The 18,662-nt window shown below is 39.5% G+C and overlaps 2 protein-coding genes across 2 annotated transcripts; one reads left to right on the forward strand and one right to left on the reverse strand.

Moving 5' to 3' along the window:
- Nucleotides 1-13,552, forward strand: ZNF502 (zinc finger protein 502). The gene is made up of 2 exons (XM_079795157.1): nt 1-80; nt 5,717-13,552. The coding sequence occupies exon 2, from the start codon at nt 5,845-5,847 to the stop codon at nt 7,288-7,290; it is 1,446 nt and encodes a 481-aa protein (XP_079651283.1). The 5' UTR covers nt 1-80; nt 5,717-5,844; the 3' UTR covers nt 7,291-13,552.
- A 146-nt stretch (nt 13,553-13,698) lies between these two features.
- Nucleotides 13,699-18,606, reverse strand: KIAA1143. Its single transcript, XM_079795158.1, has 3 exons — nt 18,448-18,606; nt 15,739-15,883; nt 13,699-15,074 (listed from the first exon to the last, which is right to left on the reverse strand). Exons 1-3 carry the CDS (start codon nt 18,553-18,555, stop codon nt 14,863-14,865), a joined length of 465 nt encoding a protein of 154 aa, XP_079651284.1. The 5' UTR covers nt 18,556-18,606; the 3' UTR covers nt 13,699-14,862.
- Between the last annotated feature and the right edge of the window lie 56 nt (nt 18,607-18,662).

Consider the following 18,662-nt stretch of genomic DNA (forward strand, 5'->3'; position numbering starts at 1 on the left):
AGGCACTGTTCTCTGCGCCCGGGGATTGCGGGCGTCGCTGGGACCGCAGTAACCGCCCCGAGGGGCGCTCCGGGATCAGGGTGAGCGGGCGGGGCTCCAGGGATGGGGGACAGCGGGGCGGTGGGCCCGAGGGTAATAGCGAAGCCTGCGCCAGCCTCGTTCTCCAGGGATTGCTGCCTGCGCGTGCGGCCCCAACTCCCGGCGGCCTCAGCCCAGAGGAGACGCTTGAGAAGATGGAGTGAGAGTGATAGATAAGTGATCGGAAACGAAACCCCGGGTCTGGGTCTGGATACCACTAACTCCCCCCAATCAGTCCTGCAGCTCAGAAACTTTGTAGGGACCGTCGAATAGGAGACGGCAAATATTGCTAAGCCCACGCGGTGGAGAGTGCCGAGACCTTGGTTATGTAATTCATGGGGATACAGAGGCTGTTCGTTGATCTCTAAAGTTAGACTGTCTAGCCTGTAAGCCTTGCCTTCCTTTCTTTGCGAGGCTCAGTTGACAGATTGTATGTTACAGCGCGTATACAGACGTCAGTGTCTTCCATCTAAATTTTACTCTTTGTTGCCAAATATTACGCAGAATTCAGGAGCGGGGTCACGGAATGAGTGACGTTGGAGCCTGCCAAATGAGAAGATACTTCCAGTCTAGTGCTGGAAGATTTTGTGTGTGTGTGTGTGTGTGTGTGTGTGCGCGCGCGCGTGCAGATTTTTGTGACACTTGTGCTAATTTATTTAACCTTCTCAACAACTTATCTGTAGTTTTGAAAGAGGAGGTTGAAGTACAGAGAATAGATAACTTGCTAGTAAGTGACCGAAAGCCACAGCAGAGATAGATCCATTGTACAACTGCAGCCGTGGTGAATGTTACTTTGGCCAACTGACAAATTCAAGAAGGGCTTCAGAGAAGAGTACATGTAAGTGTGATCTTATTGAACAAATTGTCGTTTCAAATTCTTGAAAAAAGCCATCTGGCTTGCCCAGAACACTTCAGCTAATTATTGAGGGGATGAAGAGGTGGCAATGGGGAGAAAGCTTACAAGGTAGAGGGGTAAAGCCCACTCCCAATTACTTTATTCCCCCACATTTTAATATTTCTAATATCAGAATGAGCCTCACCATCTCTATTTTTTTAATCTTTTTTACCATCTATACTTATACCATAGTTTAGTTGGTAGTGATTTTTCATTTTCTTAGTAACAGTCAGAGATGCCTTAGACTCAGTGACATGATACTGACTTGGATTCTCTGTGCCTGCAGCAGTAAAGGCAGAGCACACATTCAAAAGTTGTGAAGTCAAGGTATCACTCCATGAACACCAGCAGAGTCCTCTCCAGTATTGCCTCTAAGAGTCCTGCTGTGTTTCCATAGTCATGTAGATTCCCAATTACTTTTACCAGGATGAAACTATTTAAAGCTTCTTTCCTTTTACCTTTCAGTATAATACCCATGTAACCCCAAGTCTGGATTCAAACAGAGCCTTTTAGCATCTTAAAATCACAAACACTCAGATTATTCCACACTAGGCATTTGTGGAAACACCTGTACATTCCTTTCTCGGGAATTTACCCACCAGGGAGTAAGTAATCTGTGGTCCATGTTTTTGTAAAAACAAACAAACAAACAAACAAATAAATTGTTTTTTAAATCCTCACCAGAGAGAGACGTGGATTGGTTGCCTCCCGTAACTGGGGCTGAGGATCAAACCTGCAACCAAGATACGTACCCTTGATGGTGCACAGGCCAACGCTCTAGCCACTGAGTCACACCGGCCAGAACTAAAAATGATTTATTAAAACAGCTAAGTTCATTTGTTTACATATTTCTAGTTCAGTTTCAGACTGTAAAGGCAAAGTTGAATGGTGACAGAGAGAGAGGCCATATAACCTGTTTAGCACAGGAAGACTAAAATATGTACTTTATAGCCCTTTACAGAAAAAGTTGGCAGTTTGACAGAAACAAACTGCTGACAGCTATGATGATTCACAGTTGGAAGGGAGTATTATCTCCAAGGTGTCTTCTCCTTAGGCCTTAGGATCAAACATAATAACTCTTAACTCCTGTTGAGTGCTTACATTGTGGCAGATCGCCATAAATGTTTTACATTAATTAAGTCATTTAGTCTAGGATTTACAGAATGTTAGACCTAGAAGCACTCATGTATATTATCTAATTTGTCACTTTTTTCAGTTAAATAGCCTATCGTGTAGGCCCAGTTACATGGGCTATGACAGAGCAAAGTTTCCTGACTCCTAAACCAATACACTTTAATCTTACTCTGAATGGGAGACCAATACCATATCCATTGGATCTACCTTTTGTTTTTGTTTTATGGTGAGATCTGTCATTTTCAAAAAAATGATTTCTCTGACTATAAAAGTCATGCATGTTTATTTTAGGGAAAGTGAAATATATAAGAGAGTTTAAAGGACAAAGTAAAGTAGCCTATTAAATGTCCTAGAGATCAGTGTGTGATCATTTGGTGGGTTTTCTTCTGTCCTTTCTGTGTGTGTTTTGTAAATGTTTGTGTATTAATAATAGTTTCTGTTTATTGAATGCTTACTAATGTTGGTATATGTGTGCATATTTTTTGTTTTACTGTTTGTATCCTATTCTAATATATTGTATTTTCTCAAGAATAGCCTTTGAATGATTTTTTTATATATATATATATATTTTATTGATTTTTTACAGAGAGGAAGAGAGAGGGATAGAGAGTTAGAAACATCGATGAGAGAGAAACATCCATCAGCTGCCTCCTGCACACCCCCTACTGGGGATGTGCCCGCAACCAAGGTACATGCCCTTGACCGGAATCGAACCTGGGACCCTTGAGTCTGCAGGCCAACGCTCTATCCACTGAGCCAAACCGGTTTCGGCTGAATGATTTTTAATAGTTTGAAAATATGTCATATTTATATGACTTGTTTTTGCCTGTTGTTTTTTTTTTTTTACAATTATAGTAAGAGGATGATCGTTGTACATAAATCTTTGTGCTCCTCTCTATTTTTCACTTTTCTTCTCATTAGAAGAGTTGTTTATTCTTGTAGGAATACTTTCAAGTATTGCAAAAATATAGGCCTTAAAGCAAAATTTTACCATAATCTTATTCCTCAGAGATGATCATGGTTAACAGTGATACATATTGTTAGAGACTTAAGTTAGTTTTTAAAAAATAAGGCAATATGTAGATAATAGAAGGAATTTGGGAACTAGAGGGAGAAGTCATTCATAATTCACTATATCACTATAGTGATTGAAGATTAATTTTCCTTCTTGGTCTTAGTCATATGTATATTTTAACATATAGGATGTTATGTTGTACTTGAAATTTTAATATCCTGCATTTTTCCAGCATAAGTATTTTTCCAATTGGTCACATATTTTTATTTTAATCTCAATGTCTATATATTTTCTACCAAGTGCAAGTACTATAATTTGCTAAGCCTCAGTGTCTCATCAATAGAAAATTGTGTCTCCTACAACATTGCAGGGCTTTTTTCTTTTCCTTTCTTTTTTTTAGCAATTAATGAAAGGATTCAGTTATTTTCCTCTCTGGAAAGTTACTTCTCTATGAGAATGTTCTAATAGTGGAATTAGTGGGTCAAACAATATAGGCATTTTTATTACATATACCCATGACTTTTAGCATCTTCTGAGATACACTGCAGGTGTTGTATACACATAATGAGTATTCTCATCTTAGTTCATATACCCACAAAATGGTGATCAATGTGTCACAACTGCAAATGAATCTACAACTTTAAGATCTGATACATATTGCCAAATTACCTACAGGAAGATGGTACCAGTTTACATTCCCACCAGGTGATGTGTGAGAAACTTCCTTCCCCTGCACCTTTACTAGACTTAAGTTTTAGCATTAAAAACATTTCAATTTAGCCCTGGCTGATTTGGCTCAGTGGATAGAGCGGCGGCCTGCAGACTCAAAGTTCCCAGGTTAGATTCTGGTCAAGGGTACATGCCTGGGCTGTAGGCTCCATCCCCAGTGGGGGACGTGCAGGAGGCAGCCAATCAATGATTCTCCCTCATCATTGATGTTTCTATCTCTCCCTCTTCCTTCCTCTCTGAAATCAATAAGAATATATTTTTAAAAAAACCATTTCATTTTAAAATAAAAATTGATTCTTTAACCTTGCTGGTTTGGCTCAGTGGATAGAGCGTTATCCCATAGACTGAAGAAGGGTCTCAGGTTCGATTCTGGTCAAGGTCATGTATCTTGGTTGCAGTCCTGAGAAGTCCACAGGACCAACCTGATTACGTACTTAACCAGGCACATTCTATTTTTTTATGCCTCTGAGCTCTCAATTATGGTATATATATAAAAAAGTCTGTTTTCCTTAAAATACTGCCAATTCTACTGCTCATATCAAGGTTATATGAAGAGACATTTTTGGATAAGCTTTTGGAATTTTGACATTCCAAACACGAGAAGCTACTATTATTTTTTTTCAACTCTTTTATAAGTAAGAAATTACAAAGTGTTTTATTTAAACTGAAGCCTTTTAAAAAATATATCTTTTATTCATTTCAGAAAGGAAGGGAGAGGCAGAGATTGCCCTGACCAGGAATCAAACCATGACCTCCTGGTTCAGAGGTCAATGCTCAATCGATGAGCTACCCTGGCAGGGCTGGATCAGACTAATGCATTAGCGTTATTGTGACTCCCTTACAACTTTTTATTTTATTAATTGACTTTTCATATAAATTATTGTGTAATGGGCAGCAGATACATATTAACTTGAATATTCCTATCCACTTCTTATTTATTTGTATAAATAATATTCTTAATTATTCATCAATCACTTGAGTGTTTGTTATAATATCATTCTGTCTAGCTTTCACTTCTTGGAGAATTGACAAATGGAGTTTGTGAACCTAGAATGCTATAAGCTAATCCTGATTTTTGCTGATGCAGTCACATTGCTTACCTGACAAGTTTTGTGTGAGTCATTAGATAGTCTCCCTAGGCAACATTTCTTTCTCATTTTTGTTTACTGGGACAGTGATATCCCATCTCCACCTGTTTCCCCTGTGAGCAGGGCTGCCAGTTTTCTAACCTTGAAGTGTTTTATAATTAAAGCAAGGAAAGGATTTGTGGATGTTGAATATGCAAGGAGCTGAAGAGAGAGAGATTGGAAGAGAGATTTGTCCAGGTGAGTTAGCAAGGTACAAGCAGTGAGAGAAGCAGCAGGGCTTTGGAAATTTTACAAGAGAAACTGAATGAAGCTCAGGCGATAAAACGACCATCTCTTTATGGTTGTTGGGGGTAGAAGTGGGGACAACTTTTCCCCTGTACTAATTTTATCTCTTTCATTTCTAGGATTTGCCATTTTACATTCTCCTGCTATCCTCCATTCTTTAGATATAAAACATCAAATAAATAAAGAAAGAAAGAAATAACATCCATGTTTCCTGTCTTGCCCTAATCATTAGCTTGTTGTTGTTTGTTATTTTCCCCTTATCTCCATTGCCTCTGCTTCTCTCACTCTCTGGGTGTCTGTAGCTGCCCTTTCCATGGAATTCCTAATTAATGGTGATCACTTTATCCTGATATAAATCTCTTCTACCACTTGCAACTTTGAATTACTTGTCTCATTTGCTTTTTACTGAGACCTGCAAAGTTAGGTCTCAGAACTTCAAGGGCCTTCACTTTACCATATATAAGAGAGATTGATTCTGTTGGTTTCTTTCAGGTTGGGTGAACAAGTATGCTCCAGAGCAGGAAGTCTCTGAAATTGAGTCACCAGGGACAGTAGGAAACAGACTCTAAGAGGATGAATACCGGGATTCTACATTTGAAGAAAAATATGCATGTGAGAGCATGAAGGAAAACTCTCCTGAAGAGGTGTCCAGGTCATGCTTTTTCCAGGAAGGAGGTTTTGGGGGAATAACTTGCATCCAAAAGGAAGCACTTCCTCAAATGATGAGCCAAGAATATAATTTTGAGAAGAGGTTGCTTTTGACCTCAAGCCTTGTTACTCATCTCAGGGTTTCTACAGAAGAAAGTCTACATCAGTGGGAGACAAGTAGCATACACACCAATGAGATTTCAAACCAAAGTAAATGCTCAACCCTCTCCACTCGGAAAAAGTCTTGGAAATGTAACGAGTGTGGAATAACATTTACTCAGAGCTCATCCCTTACTCAACATCAGAGAACGCATACTGGAGAGAGACCCTATGTATGTGAGGATTGTGGAAAAGCCTTTAATTGTAGTTCATTCCTTGTCCAGCATCAAAGAATTCACAATGGAGTGAAACCATACAGATGTGAGCAATGTGGGAAAACATTTCGTTGTCGATCATTTCTTATTCAGCATCAAAGAATCCACACTGGAGAGAAACCTTATAAATGTAATGAATGTGGGAATTCCTTCCGCAATCAGTCACATCTCACTGAACATCAGAGAATTCACACTGGAGAGAAACCTTATAAATGTAATAGGTGTGGGAAGGCATTCAATCAGAACACACACCTCATTCATCATCAGAGAATCCACACTGGTGAGAAACCTTACTCATGCAATGAATGTGGCTCTTCTTTTCGTAAACACTCAAATCTTACACAACATCAGAGAATTCACACGGGGGAAAAACCCCACAAATGTGATGAATGTGGGAAAACTTTTCAAACAAAGGCAAACCTTTCTCAGCATCAGAGAATTCATACTGGAGAGAAACCTTATAAATGTAAGGAATGTGGAAAAGCTTTTTGTCAGAGTCCATCCCTTATTAAACACCTGCGAATTCATACTGGAGAGAAACCTTATAAATGTAAAGAATGTGGCAAAGCTTTTACTCAGAGTACCCCACTCACTAAACATCAGAGAATTCACACAGGGGAAAGACCCTACAAATGCAGTGAGTGTGGTAAAGCTTTCATTCAGAGCATTTGTCTTATTCGGCATCAGAGAAGTCACACTGGAGAAAAACCTTATAAATGCAAGGAATGTGGGAAAGGGTTCAATCAGAATACCTGCCTCACACAGCATATGAGAATTCACACTGGAGAGAAGCCCTATAAATGTAAAGAATGTGGGAAAGCCTTTGCTCATAGCTCATCTCTTACTGAACATCATAGAACTCACACTGGTGAGAAGCTCTTTAAATGTAGTGAGTGTGAGAAAACCTTCCGCAAGTATGCACACCTTAGTGAACATTACAGGATTCACACTGGTGAGAAGCCTTATGAATGCATTAAATGTGGAAAATTCTTCAGACATAGTTCAGTGCTTTTCAGACATCAGAAACTTCACAGTGGTGAATGAACCTCGCATTTGGTAATGGCAGTTTCTCAAGAAATAGTGGCTAGGAATCTGGCTGAGGAGTGGGGGCAGGTATAGTTCCTGAAAGGAAGGATGAAGTAGTCTTAAAAACTGCCCTCATAAGAGTATTTCCAGAAATACATGTGGGGGCTTGGAGAATGCAGACCTGTTCCAGGTGGGCATCTGGGAGTACAGGGTAGAAAGGAAGTTCCTGCTTTTGAGATAAATCCTTGCTGCTTGCCATTCCTCTCTTCTCATGTGACTCTCATACCTTGAGGTGCCATTTGTTAAGTTAGTGTTTGTCTTTCCCTTACTACACTCACCTATCTTCCCAAATTGTCATGTATGTTCACTCACCAGTTGGCTTAGATGCTTTTCCAAACACTGTCATTTTGAAAGTGGCAGCATTTTGTTGTAGTGCTAAGTAGCCTCCAGATTTCTGAGGCAGCTGTAACCATGTTACTATGGGGGAAGCTGCTCAACCTGTGGAAATGGTCCCATAAAGGGGAGACAGAAACAAGTGAAAGATGATCCATATTCATTTACCAATAAGGAGATATGCCCCAAGAACTGGGGTGATCTCAACATATATGTTGGTAAAGAAGGCTTTTATCAGAATGAGGGAGATCTTTCCTGAAATAGGTCAAGAGAAACTTTTCTTGAGTGATGTCAGTTCCTGGGAAGGGAGTCATATTTGCTGAGAAGGCCATGGGGAGGAAGGCCCAATCTGTGTCCCAGAGGAACAGTGGCTTATCCAGGATGGAAATGGCCTGTGCTTGGCTGGTGATCATAAGAAGCCATAGAGCAGGAAAGCTGCCTGTGCCTGAGCAAGCCATCAGTGTACCACTGCCTTAGACAGAGGTGTACACCTTTCTCTTGAGCTTATAAATTTGGCTGGGTTACTGGTTCACAGGGAATTGGGGAGAGGAACCCACTAAGATTAAGTGTCCAAACCAAGTGGGACTCGGTTTGTTTGCCTTTAAGAAGGAGAAAGCGTTAGCGAAGAAGGAAGACAGCTTTTTAGATTGGCTGGAGTTGCGGGATGTTGCACCAGAGCTAATGAGAGTGTTGGTCACTAGTTGAGAGGGCTAGGTTTCATGTAATTATGCCACTGGTGGTGTAATACAGATTTGTTAGATCTCAGGTGTTTCTAATTTTATTGGGCATATCTTGTCCTGGATAGGAGTATCTAGGGAAATATTTTTCATGAGCTACATTGGGAAAGTCTAGAGAGGATGACGACCTCTTTTTCAAAATCCTGAAAATAAAAATATCACAGTTACCACTGACTGAGAGGTAGAGCATGTTTTTCTCTAATTCCTCAGTCCCTTTCAGGTTGTTTATTAAATTTATTGGGGTGAGATTGGTCAACATGAACATAGAGATTTCAAGTTTGGGTTTCTGTGTTACAAGATCTGTATATTGCACCATGTGTTCAGTACCCAAAGTCAAATCTCTTGTCACCACATATTAGGACCCCTTTTCTCCAATCCCTTTTTCATGTTCTTAACTGCTGCTCAGAAATTCAGCTCTGGAAGAAGAAGTGAGGATGGCCTTTGACAGGAAATCATTTCTATAATCAATAGCTTAATGCCGTTTCTAAAATATGGCCATTAAAAACAATGAAAGTAAGTTGATTCTGAAATGGTTGATTATCTGGAACTCAGCATTGACTTTTTTCAGGAACAACTGCCTTGTAAGCATTGGTTTGAGCCATTAATTACCATTAATGGGAATGTGGAAGAGAGATGACATACACTTCTCCCTCCAGCTGTGAAGATATGTTCTCAAAACCTGGCACAGGGCAATTTTTAATAATTGAGTAAATTAATACCTTATGGGCAAAATAACCCTATGCTCATAAAAATATGTATAGTTGAAAGCAAATGTCATATTTATACTTTGCAAATGAAAACTAACACTGTAGAATTCATTGCTGGCACATAGTAAATGTTCAATAAGTACTAGTATTTTCTTAGATGGATGTTTTTGTTTTTTTAAATATTTCTGTTGATTTTAGAGAGGAAGGGAGAGAAACATCAATGATGAGAGAATCATTGATCAGCTGCCTCCTGCATGCCCCCTACTGGGGATCGAGCCTGCAACCCCAGCATATGCCCTTGACCAGAATCAAACCTGGGACCCCTCACACCACAGGCCAATGCTCTATCCACTGAGCCAAACCAGCTAGGGCAGTTTAATGTATTTTAATCAATTTTTGCCCATCAGAAACTAGGAAATTCTTGATTATATAGGTATTTAGCATAATATTTATACAGTCCTATTTTTGGAGTCCTGAGTGGAGATTAGGGAGGATAAGGAGAGTTTTCTTGAGGAAGAAATGGTAAAACAAGGTTGAAAGATGTCTTAAATTCTTTTAGAAACACTTTCTAAAATGGAATGGGCACAACTCTTGTTTTTAATCCTCAGGATTAGAGAGGATTCCATTTTCATTTCCTGGGGGAAAAGGAAAGAAATTCACCAGCTTTCTACTACCCATTTTCCATATTCTTATATTTATAAATATTTGTTCCTAGTTTTCTCTCAGTTGCCAGCCCACTATGTTCACATTCACTCCAGATTGGCCCCAAACCTAGGAATTGCCGTCTTCCTCAATCTTTCCTCTCCCCGATCCTTCAGATCCAATCAGCTACTGTATCCTATTGACATTACCTGCTAAATCTGGAAGTCTGTAAATGCAATGAATGTGGCAAAGCCTTTTGTCAGAGCCCATCCCTTCTTAAACACCTGCGGGTTCATACCGGAGAGAAACCATATAAATGTAAGGAATGTGGTAAAGCCTTCAGTCAAAGCATATACCTTACTCGTCATCAGTGAAGTCATTCTGGAAATAAACCTTGTAAGTGTAATGAATGTGGGGAAACCTTTAATCAAAATGCATGCCTTAAGCAACATCAGATTATTCGTTCAGGAGAGAAGCCCTCCACTTGTAATAAATGTGGTAAAGCCTTTACTCAGAACTCTTCCCTTGTTGAACATGAAAGAAACTTTTATTAGTGTGAAAAACCTTTCCGCAAGTAAGCACACCTTGGTGAACATTACAGAATTCATACTGGAAAAAGGCCTTATGAATGCATTGAAGGTGAGAAATCCTTTAGGCATAGTTCAGCACTTGTTTGACATCAGAAGCTTCATACTGGAGAATAAAACTTGGATATAACCAGTGTGGGAAGACTTGTGTGAAAACTCCATTTTTCCCTAAATTTTTAGGAGCTGGGGTGAATGTTTTCTACGTTGAGCAAGAGGCAGTGTCTTAAAAGTTACAAAAATAGACTCAGTACCAGATAGCCTTCAGTTTGATGCCTTCTCTGCCACTTTCTGCTTGTTACCAGTATTGATCTTATCCTCTCTGAGCCTCAGTTTTCCCCACCTGTCTACTCAAAGAATAATGAAGATACTTGCTATGGTTGTCTTGAGAATAAAATGGGCTGTATATAATAAGAAACTGCCATTAATTGGTTTTTAGTTATAGATGTTCCAAAAGTTTATAAATGTGGCTATTAAAAACAACCAAAGTTCAGCATTATTAGTTTCTTTGTAGTTCTCATAGTGTATTTTTTCTTATGAACATTGCTGACATTCCTGCGCCATTGCCACATCCTAGGATTTTGGCCTCTTCAGTAGTGAACACGGGTTGCCCTTGATGAGCCCCATCCTTGAAGGCCCTGGAAAGATCTTGGCCTTTGGAAGTGATGTGCCCTTCTTAGTACATCAGATAAGGTCATGATGCTAATATGACTGATTACTGGTAATGGCACCTTTGATCATTCAGATAAGGTGGGAGCTCTCTGGTCTCTCCTACTAAGTTTCCTTTTGTAATTAAAAAGCATATTGAGGAGAGATACTTTGAGACTGTAAATATTCTGCTTTTCAATATTTTTGGCCACTAATTTTGACATTTGATCAATCTATCCAATCTCTTATGTATTAGTTTCCTATGGCTGTTGTAAAAATTACCACAAGCTTGGAGGCTTAGAACAGAAATGCAGCCCTGACTGGTTTGGCTCAGTGGATAGAGCATCGGCCTGCAGACTGAAGGGTACCAGGTTCGATTCCGGTCAAGGGCTTGTGCCTTGGTTGTGGGCACATCCCCAGTGGGAGGTGTGCAGGAGGCAGCCGATCGATGTTTCTTTCTCGTCGGTATTTCTAACTCCCTCTCCCTTCCTCTCTGTAAAAAATCAATTAAAAAGAACAGAAATGCATTTTGAGGTCTTAGAAGCCAGAAATTTGAAATCAGCTCCTTTAGGTGAAACCAAGGTGTTGGCAGGGTTGTACTCCCTCTGAAGACTTTAGGAGAAGCTGTCCCCTCTTCCAGCTTCCTGTGATTGCTGGCATTCTTTGGCTTGTGGCTTCATCATTCCAGTCTCTGCCTCTGTCTTCACATTGCCTTAGCTAATCTCCCTCTACCTGATGGCTTTTAGATAATCCAATCTTGAGAGAATCACATAGAAGATAATATTTACAGGTTCCAGGGAGTAGGACCTATCTCTTTGGAGGCTGCCATCCAGCCCACTGCAACTTATTACTGTGGAATTGGCCAAATGGTGATTTTTTATTTCTATCATTCCTTCTTTTCTTCACTTATTTAATAGTTTATTTATAGCCATAAGAATTTTTATTCTGAGTAGCAATCTACTATCATTTATTTTCTCTTTTAGATAGTTCCAGATCTGGCCATTGGTGATTGTCCTATCAGAAAGACCTATCCCTTCTCCTCCACTTATGTCCTTTTGATATGTGCCCATTATTCTTTGAGCACCATCTTACTTAAAAATATATATATATTTATATATATATTTATTGATTTCAGAGAAGAAGGGAGAATGAGAGAGATAGAAACATCAATGAGAGAGAATCATTGATCAGCTGCCTCCTGCACGCCCCCTACTGGGAATTGAGCCCGCAACCCGGGCATGTGCCCTTGGTCGGAATCGAACCTGGGACCCTTCAGTCCACAGGCCGACGCTCTATCCACTGAGCCAAACAGGCTAGGGCACCATCTTACTTTTGGGCACAATATAATTCTAGGCTTCTCTTCTATCTCTGTCTCCACTCTGGAATCACATTATTGGCCTACTGGTCTAGCTCTAGTCATAAGACCCATTCATGAGGAGCAATGGGGACAGGTCACAAGATTAGGCTCTCTTCTCTGGCCCCAAACTCACCTTTTTTCTCAGCAAAACAGATCCTGCAGTTAACAGAACCCACTGTTCTTAGAAAGCAGTTTACGGAAGGTGAAGCAATTTTCTGAAGGCTGCTCAGCAGATCTCACAGGCCACTATGTCTTGACATTTCATCGCAAGATGTGCTTCCTGGCTGTTAACTCTTACCACTATATTGTCAGAAATATCACCTATGGTAAAGACTTCAATAGGATAAATTTCAATATTTAAGACCTTTTTAACAGTCTCTCACACTATTTGTTTAAATTTTTAATTCCACTTACTGTAGTTCTAATATAATAGGCTTTATCAGTATTTCTCAAATTTGACTGAGCATCAGAACCACCTAGCAGGCTTGTTACAGAGAATTCTGGGTCGTACCCCTAAAGTTTCAGATTCACTGGGCAATGCCTGAGAATTTGCATTTTTAAGTTCCCAAGGTGTGCTGATGCCAACAGTCCAGGATCCACACTTTAGGAACCACTGGTATATTAAAAAACAAAAGAAAACAAAACAAAAACACATTAAGGAAACACTCATTCAAACTATATTTGTAATCCTCTTAATATGCTAGGTATTGTTCTGGGTACTGAGGACATAGTGATGAGTAAAGTCCTTGCCCTCAAGATTCCAACCTCTATACTAAGACATTAAAATTTACAGTAATTAAAACAGTGTGATGTTGGTACAAGAGTAGCTATGGCAATGATATGGATTAGAAAAATACTTGGCTTTATAAAAAGTGAGTCTACATTAAAGACAGTATTACAGAATGGCTTCAGGCCTAGGTTGTACAATTTAGAGACAATTGGGCTCCCTAGCCCACTCACATGAATCACTTGAATCTTCTTTACACTAGATCTTAAAATGGGGAAAAGATAGATGTGGCACCAAATTCATGATATGGATGCTCTGAAATTCATAATTCGTGATGGTTGTGGCTGGTGAAGGATGGGATCTGGATAAGTCCCCAGTTTTGGCTGACTTGCAGTAACGAGGAAAATTGTTAGGCTATTAGGCATGATCTTGAAAGGCTCTTACTTTACTGTGCTTCTCTCCTTTCCCTACTCCCCAAAATGAGAAATCTCTTGTTCAGATCATCTTTCAAATAAGAGAGAAACACGTGGTTCTAGGACAATTTAATTATTAAAAAAAAAAAGTATACCAAAATAACTTCTAGAGGGAACAAAGTTTAAAATGTAAAAAATAAAAACAAAGAACAAGAGAATACAAGTGATTCTTTATCTGATACAGAAGCTGAGAAACAATAACAACAGAAAAGATTGATAGATTACATAATTTACAAATTAGTAAGAAAAATATGACTGTACTACTGGGAAATGAACAAAAAGTTAATTGGACAAAGAAATACAGAATGGTTTGTTAAATATGAAAAACAATTTAGCCTCCCTTGTTAATCAAAGCAAGTGTCAATTAAATTTAACTATTAAACACCATTTTCAATACATCAAATTGGCAAAAATAAAAAGGCTGGTTCTAGCCCATGCAGGTGCACTGTTATGGATGAGGCAAGTGGGCTCCTGTAGATGTTAAATGAATAAAATGGTAAAAACCTCTCTAGAAAGCAATTTGAAAGTAAGCTTCAAAAGCTTGAAAAATATTCAAATACTTTTCACAATAGATGTAAATCAAACCATTATGTAGTATGCCTTAAACTTATATAGTAATATGTCAATTTCTCAATAAAACTGGACAAAGGTTCATGCTTGCCAAATCTGTCCTTTCATATCAAAAAACCTAGTAGCTTTATTAAGCAGACTTCCATTTGTGTCTCTCTTTAGTTTTACCAACTAGTCACCACCATGTTATACATCAGATCCTAATTTGTATCAAGATCATTTGTATTAGATCCTTACTTGTACAAGACCCACTTGTATCTCATAACTTGCCAGAACTGTCACAGGGCTACCCTTAGCAGGAGCTGGGAAGTATTCTTGACTATACACATTATCATTTCCCCCACCCAAGTGGGGTTTTGCTAGACGAAGAGGCAGTAGGGGATCTGTTTAATACAAAATCCTCTGTAGTTATTACTGACCTAGAAAATACAATATTATGTCAACTGAGAAACTAGAGAACAGACACAATACAATCACAATATAATTTTTGTTAAAAAATATAATTTACATATATACACACTCCACAAGGGAATAAACCAAGTGTTAATAATACTAGTTAACATCTACAGAGTTTGCATTTCAAGTCAAAAGGGATATTAATGGATGGACATAGTTTTTTATCTTACTAAAAATTTTTTTGGTATTTTCTAAATTTTCTAGAATGCACTTGTATTATCTTTATAATAGGAAAAAAAGATTATTTTTTAAAATCCCATATGCTTTAAAAACTAAGTCCAAAATGTTTATACTCATTAATTTTCGTCTTCACTGTCAAAAGAAAGGAGGCTACTGTTTTTTACTTGCTTTTGTGTGTTCTTTTTAACTGAGTCCTGCTGATTTATTTCATCTTCACTTGTCTTTTTCTTTTTTGAGCTTGCTGTTAAACCTGAATATTTTTCATCTGGGGAACGCTTCACTGGTTTTCGATACATGATTCTTCCATCAGCTGAAGCTGGCTCTTCATCTGCAGTAAAAACAAAGTTGAAGTTTCTTTTCCTCTTATTATATTGCCTTTATTGGAGAGTCAAATGACAAGAAAATCCTGTACTGTATTTAAGGAAATCTTATAACCAGTTAGTCAGGTCATCTCCACTGCCTCTCGGCTCTATGGGACAAGACCTGCAGTCCCTTACTAAACGCTCCCTGAAGTAGTCTATAATATTGCCAGTCCTTAATTGATTACAATCAGGCTGTATCTCTAACTATTTTGAAAAGTGACTGTTAGGAATTCCATCATTTTCTCCTAAAGCAATGTAATAAATAGTTATGAATAATGAAAAATTTACTACATAGCATACCACACTTCAGGTATTAAATAAATAGATCTCTGTTGACTAGTTTGTGAACCTAACCACCTATTTTTTTTTAAAAAGCAGAATGTTTTTACTTAAATTTATACTTAACCCTCATAACAACCCAATAAGGTAGGCAGTTATTGTCCCATTTCACTGATGAGATAACTGAGGTTGACGTGAAATAATGTCTTCAAGGTTACATATCTATAAGTGTTAAAGCTGAAGTTTGAAAGTAGGACTATCTCCTTCAAACATACCATACTATTATATAAAGTAACTTCATACTCCAGGCTCCTTAAATTGTTAGAAAAACCAGAATCCTTTCAGACTTACCTGCTTTGGCAGCCTTTATTTCTGCTTTGATTTTCATGACATCTTCAGCTGACAGGTCTCCCTTTTTTAAAACCACCACTTGGGGCTGTTCATCTTCTTTGTCACTGTGATCACCATCTTCATCTGGGAGCTGAGGCTGGATTCTCTAGGGGAAAACACAAACATGACTTGTAGGTCCCTGACCCCAAACCAAATACAACCACTGTCTCTACGAGAAACTGTAACTGCTAAAGTGAGAAGGGTAACTTTACTGACTAAATGTGTTTGGCAATAAATTTTCAACTCAAGAACCTAACCTCTCAGGTAGGGAAGAGGTCTGGCTGCCAGCTACCCTGGGGTGACTATCCAATGGGATTAGTTGCCATGTCAGCAGGACCCCAGCTTGCAGTTTCCAGTGTCAGGGCCTCTGCTTCACATACTGCTGGGGTTCCCAGCCTACTCAGGACAGTGCTAAACCACTTCCCCTGCTCTTCATCAACCCTTTTCTTTCCATCTCTTCTCAAAGTGTGACAAAAATAAGCAAGCACTTCCAGCACAGAAAGCAGCAAGTAAAAGGTACTCTTTCTCCCAGCTTTGCTCATCTCTCCTCCCAACAGCTTGTTTAGGTCTCCTATCAGCTGTTTTCTAAGTGTGTCAAATTATGGAGGTATATGAAATACTTTGTGCTTTTCTTTTTAAATTATGAAATTACTTGATAAGTGCATTTTCTTTAATGATATCCATTCACTAATGATTCATTAGTTTTACCTATTTTTCTCTGAAAGATTCCAAAAAATGACTACAAACAGGTAGGCAGTTAAGTACTGTTAGCCAAGAAAATGGGAAATAATTCCTGGTGTTCATTAGATTGAGAATCATTAATTCTGATGTTTTGTTTATGCAACTGGCTGGAAAACAAGAGAAATCGTCTAAGGAACAGTGGCAGCAACCCTTAAGACTGTTCAAAGTCACTCCTGAATTCTCTCTCAAGAAGTCAAATAAGATGATTTAGAACTCAATTATAAAATGAACTCTTTTCTTGTTTTTGTTAACAGATTACTAGAATGATGATTATATTGCCAAACAAATAAAGAATGAATTTGGTTTCACAAACACAGGAACATGGGGTATCTCTTTAAGGAAAAGTCTGCTGAATACATAAATAAGCCCAAATCACTGGTATTAATTGGAAAGCTTTTCCCTCCAGAGTTCTAAGATATCATTCCAAACTGTAATCATAAAGGTGTTAACATCGAAGTGAAAAATGATATGAGTTATTACAGATGAAATGGACACAGTGAAGAACAGAGGAGGAATATCCGTGGGAGGTCCTAGTGATGATCTCAAGCAAACAATAAAATTAGGTCTCATTTTTTGCATTGCTGAATCCGTGTCCAAACCTCATCCTCTTTGTTGTCATCACTATTTTTGGTCCTAGGGATCAGTCACTTCCTGATAATGTTATCTCTAACCAAATATGGGTCCTTGTTGCATATTGAATAGTCCATATGGCCTCACCTCAATCAGCCCCTCAATCACCTCTACATACATTCCATAACTCACCATCTCTACACTTTTGCCCATGCTGTACCTTCCATCCCTACCTGCTGACCTATTCATACTCAAGATTTAATCTAAATATCCCCTCTTCCAAGAAACTTTGCCTGATGACAAGCCTAGTCATTTAACCAATGTAACTTGTCACCCACTATGTTATGCGAGGCACTGTGCTAGGTGATAGGAAAAAACAGAGTGACTGAAATATTAACTTAGAGAGTTTGATTTGATAGTGAAAATACACAGGAGATCAAGTAAGTTAAACGTAAAATGATATGAGTTATTACAGATGTAATGGACACAGTGAAGAACAGGAGTATCTGTGGGGAGCTTCAAAAAGCTTCACTGAGGCAGTGACCTCTGAAAGCAGAGATAGATAGGCAGGCAGAAGGTGTTAAAAAATATGGCATCTGGAGATCCCATCTCTCTGTCCTTTCAGAGCCTGGCATAATGCCTGGATTTAGCACATATTCAATGGATTGAATAATTTCACATGAATCTGTCTCTTTTACTAAGCTCTAAGTGACTTGAGGGGTGGTTTTAGTGCAAGTGCTAGACACAAAGTGCCAAGTTATTTCTCCACATATCCCCTACGCATAGTGGTCTCTTCCTGGTAGGTAGGGCAGGTTTTGGTGTGAACCAGGTAGGGTTGAAGCCTGGGAGGGCTCAAAAGTTGATTCCCACTGATTTCATCCCTAAACTATTCAGATGTTGCTTTTAACAACAAAGCATAGGAATATACCCAAGGCATTCCTCCAAAGATGTTCCAGACTCCAGGCCTAAGACATCAGGCCTTCTGACCGAGTGGCCTCAGTTTATCTGGAAAACAGGATGACACTACCATCCACCGTGCTAACTCTGAGTTTTGGGATGAGGGAGTGAGACAGGAGAGGCAGGAAAGTGATCTTTCTTAACCATCTACCAAGGACGAGGCGCTTTACCCGCGTCAAGTCATTTTCGAGAAGGGAGCAGGCACTCTGAAAACGACAAAGAGGTTCCTGGGCATAGGGGGCTGCAGTCGTTTGACCAGCGTGGGGTCCGAGGCCCACTCAGATTGAGGGCTTGGGCACGGGTGCGAGGAGTGACCGGTCAGTACCTGGACTCTAAGACTGAGCTGAAGCGGGAAGTGGCGGGCCTGGCCGCGTTTCCGCGCCGCGCCTGGCTCGGGCTCACCTTGGTCTCTACGGTGGGCCCTTCCCTGTAGCCGACCCGTTCCTTGAAGCGGGCCAGGAAGGCCGGCTCGGCGGGCCGCACATAAGACACCTGGTTCCGCTTGCTCATGGCCGCTCAGGGGAAACAGCGGCTCCCGGGACCGTCTGGAGATTGCGCAGAGGCGACGGCGCCTACTTGTGACGTCACGTGGGCCCCGCCTCTTGCGTGAGGCCGGC

Source organism: Cnephaeus nilssonii (assembly GCF_951640355.1).
Source record: "Cnephaeus nilssonii genome assembly, chromosome: 17".
NCBI classification, from domain to species: Eukaryota; Metazoa; Chordata; class Mammalia; order Chiroptera; family Vespertilionidae; genus Cnephaeus; species Cnephaeus nilssonii.

Excerpts from the sequence above, each read along its gene's own strand:
- ZNF502 (XM_079795157.1), top strand. The coding sequence starts at position 5,845 with ATGAAGGAAAACTCTCCTGAAGAGGTGTCCAGGTCATGCTTTTTCCAG.
- KIAA1143 (XM_079795158.1), bottom strand. The coding sequence starts at position 18,555 with ATGAGCAAGCGGAACCAGGTGTCTTATGTGCGGCCCGCCGAGCCGGCC. Across the intron at positions 15,884-18,447 it reads GGCCCACCGTAGAGACCAAG|AGAATCCAGCCTCAGCTCCC; the intron begins GTGAGCCCGAGC and ends GTTTTCCCCTAG. Across the intron at positions 15,075-15,738 it reads AATAAAGGCTGCCAAAGCAG|ATGAAGAGCCAGCTTCAGCT; the intron begins GTAAGTCTGAAA and ends TTTTTACTGCAG.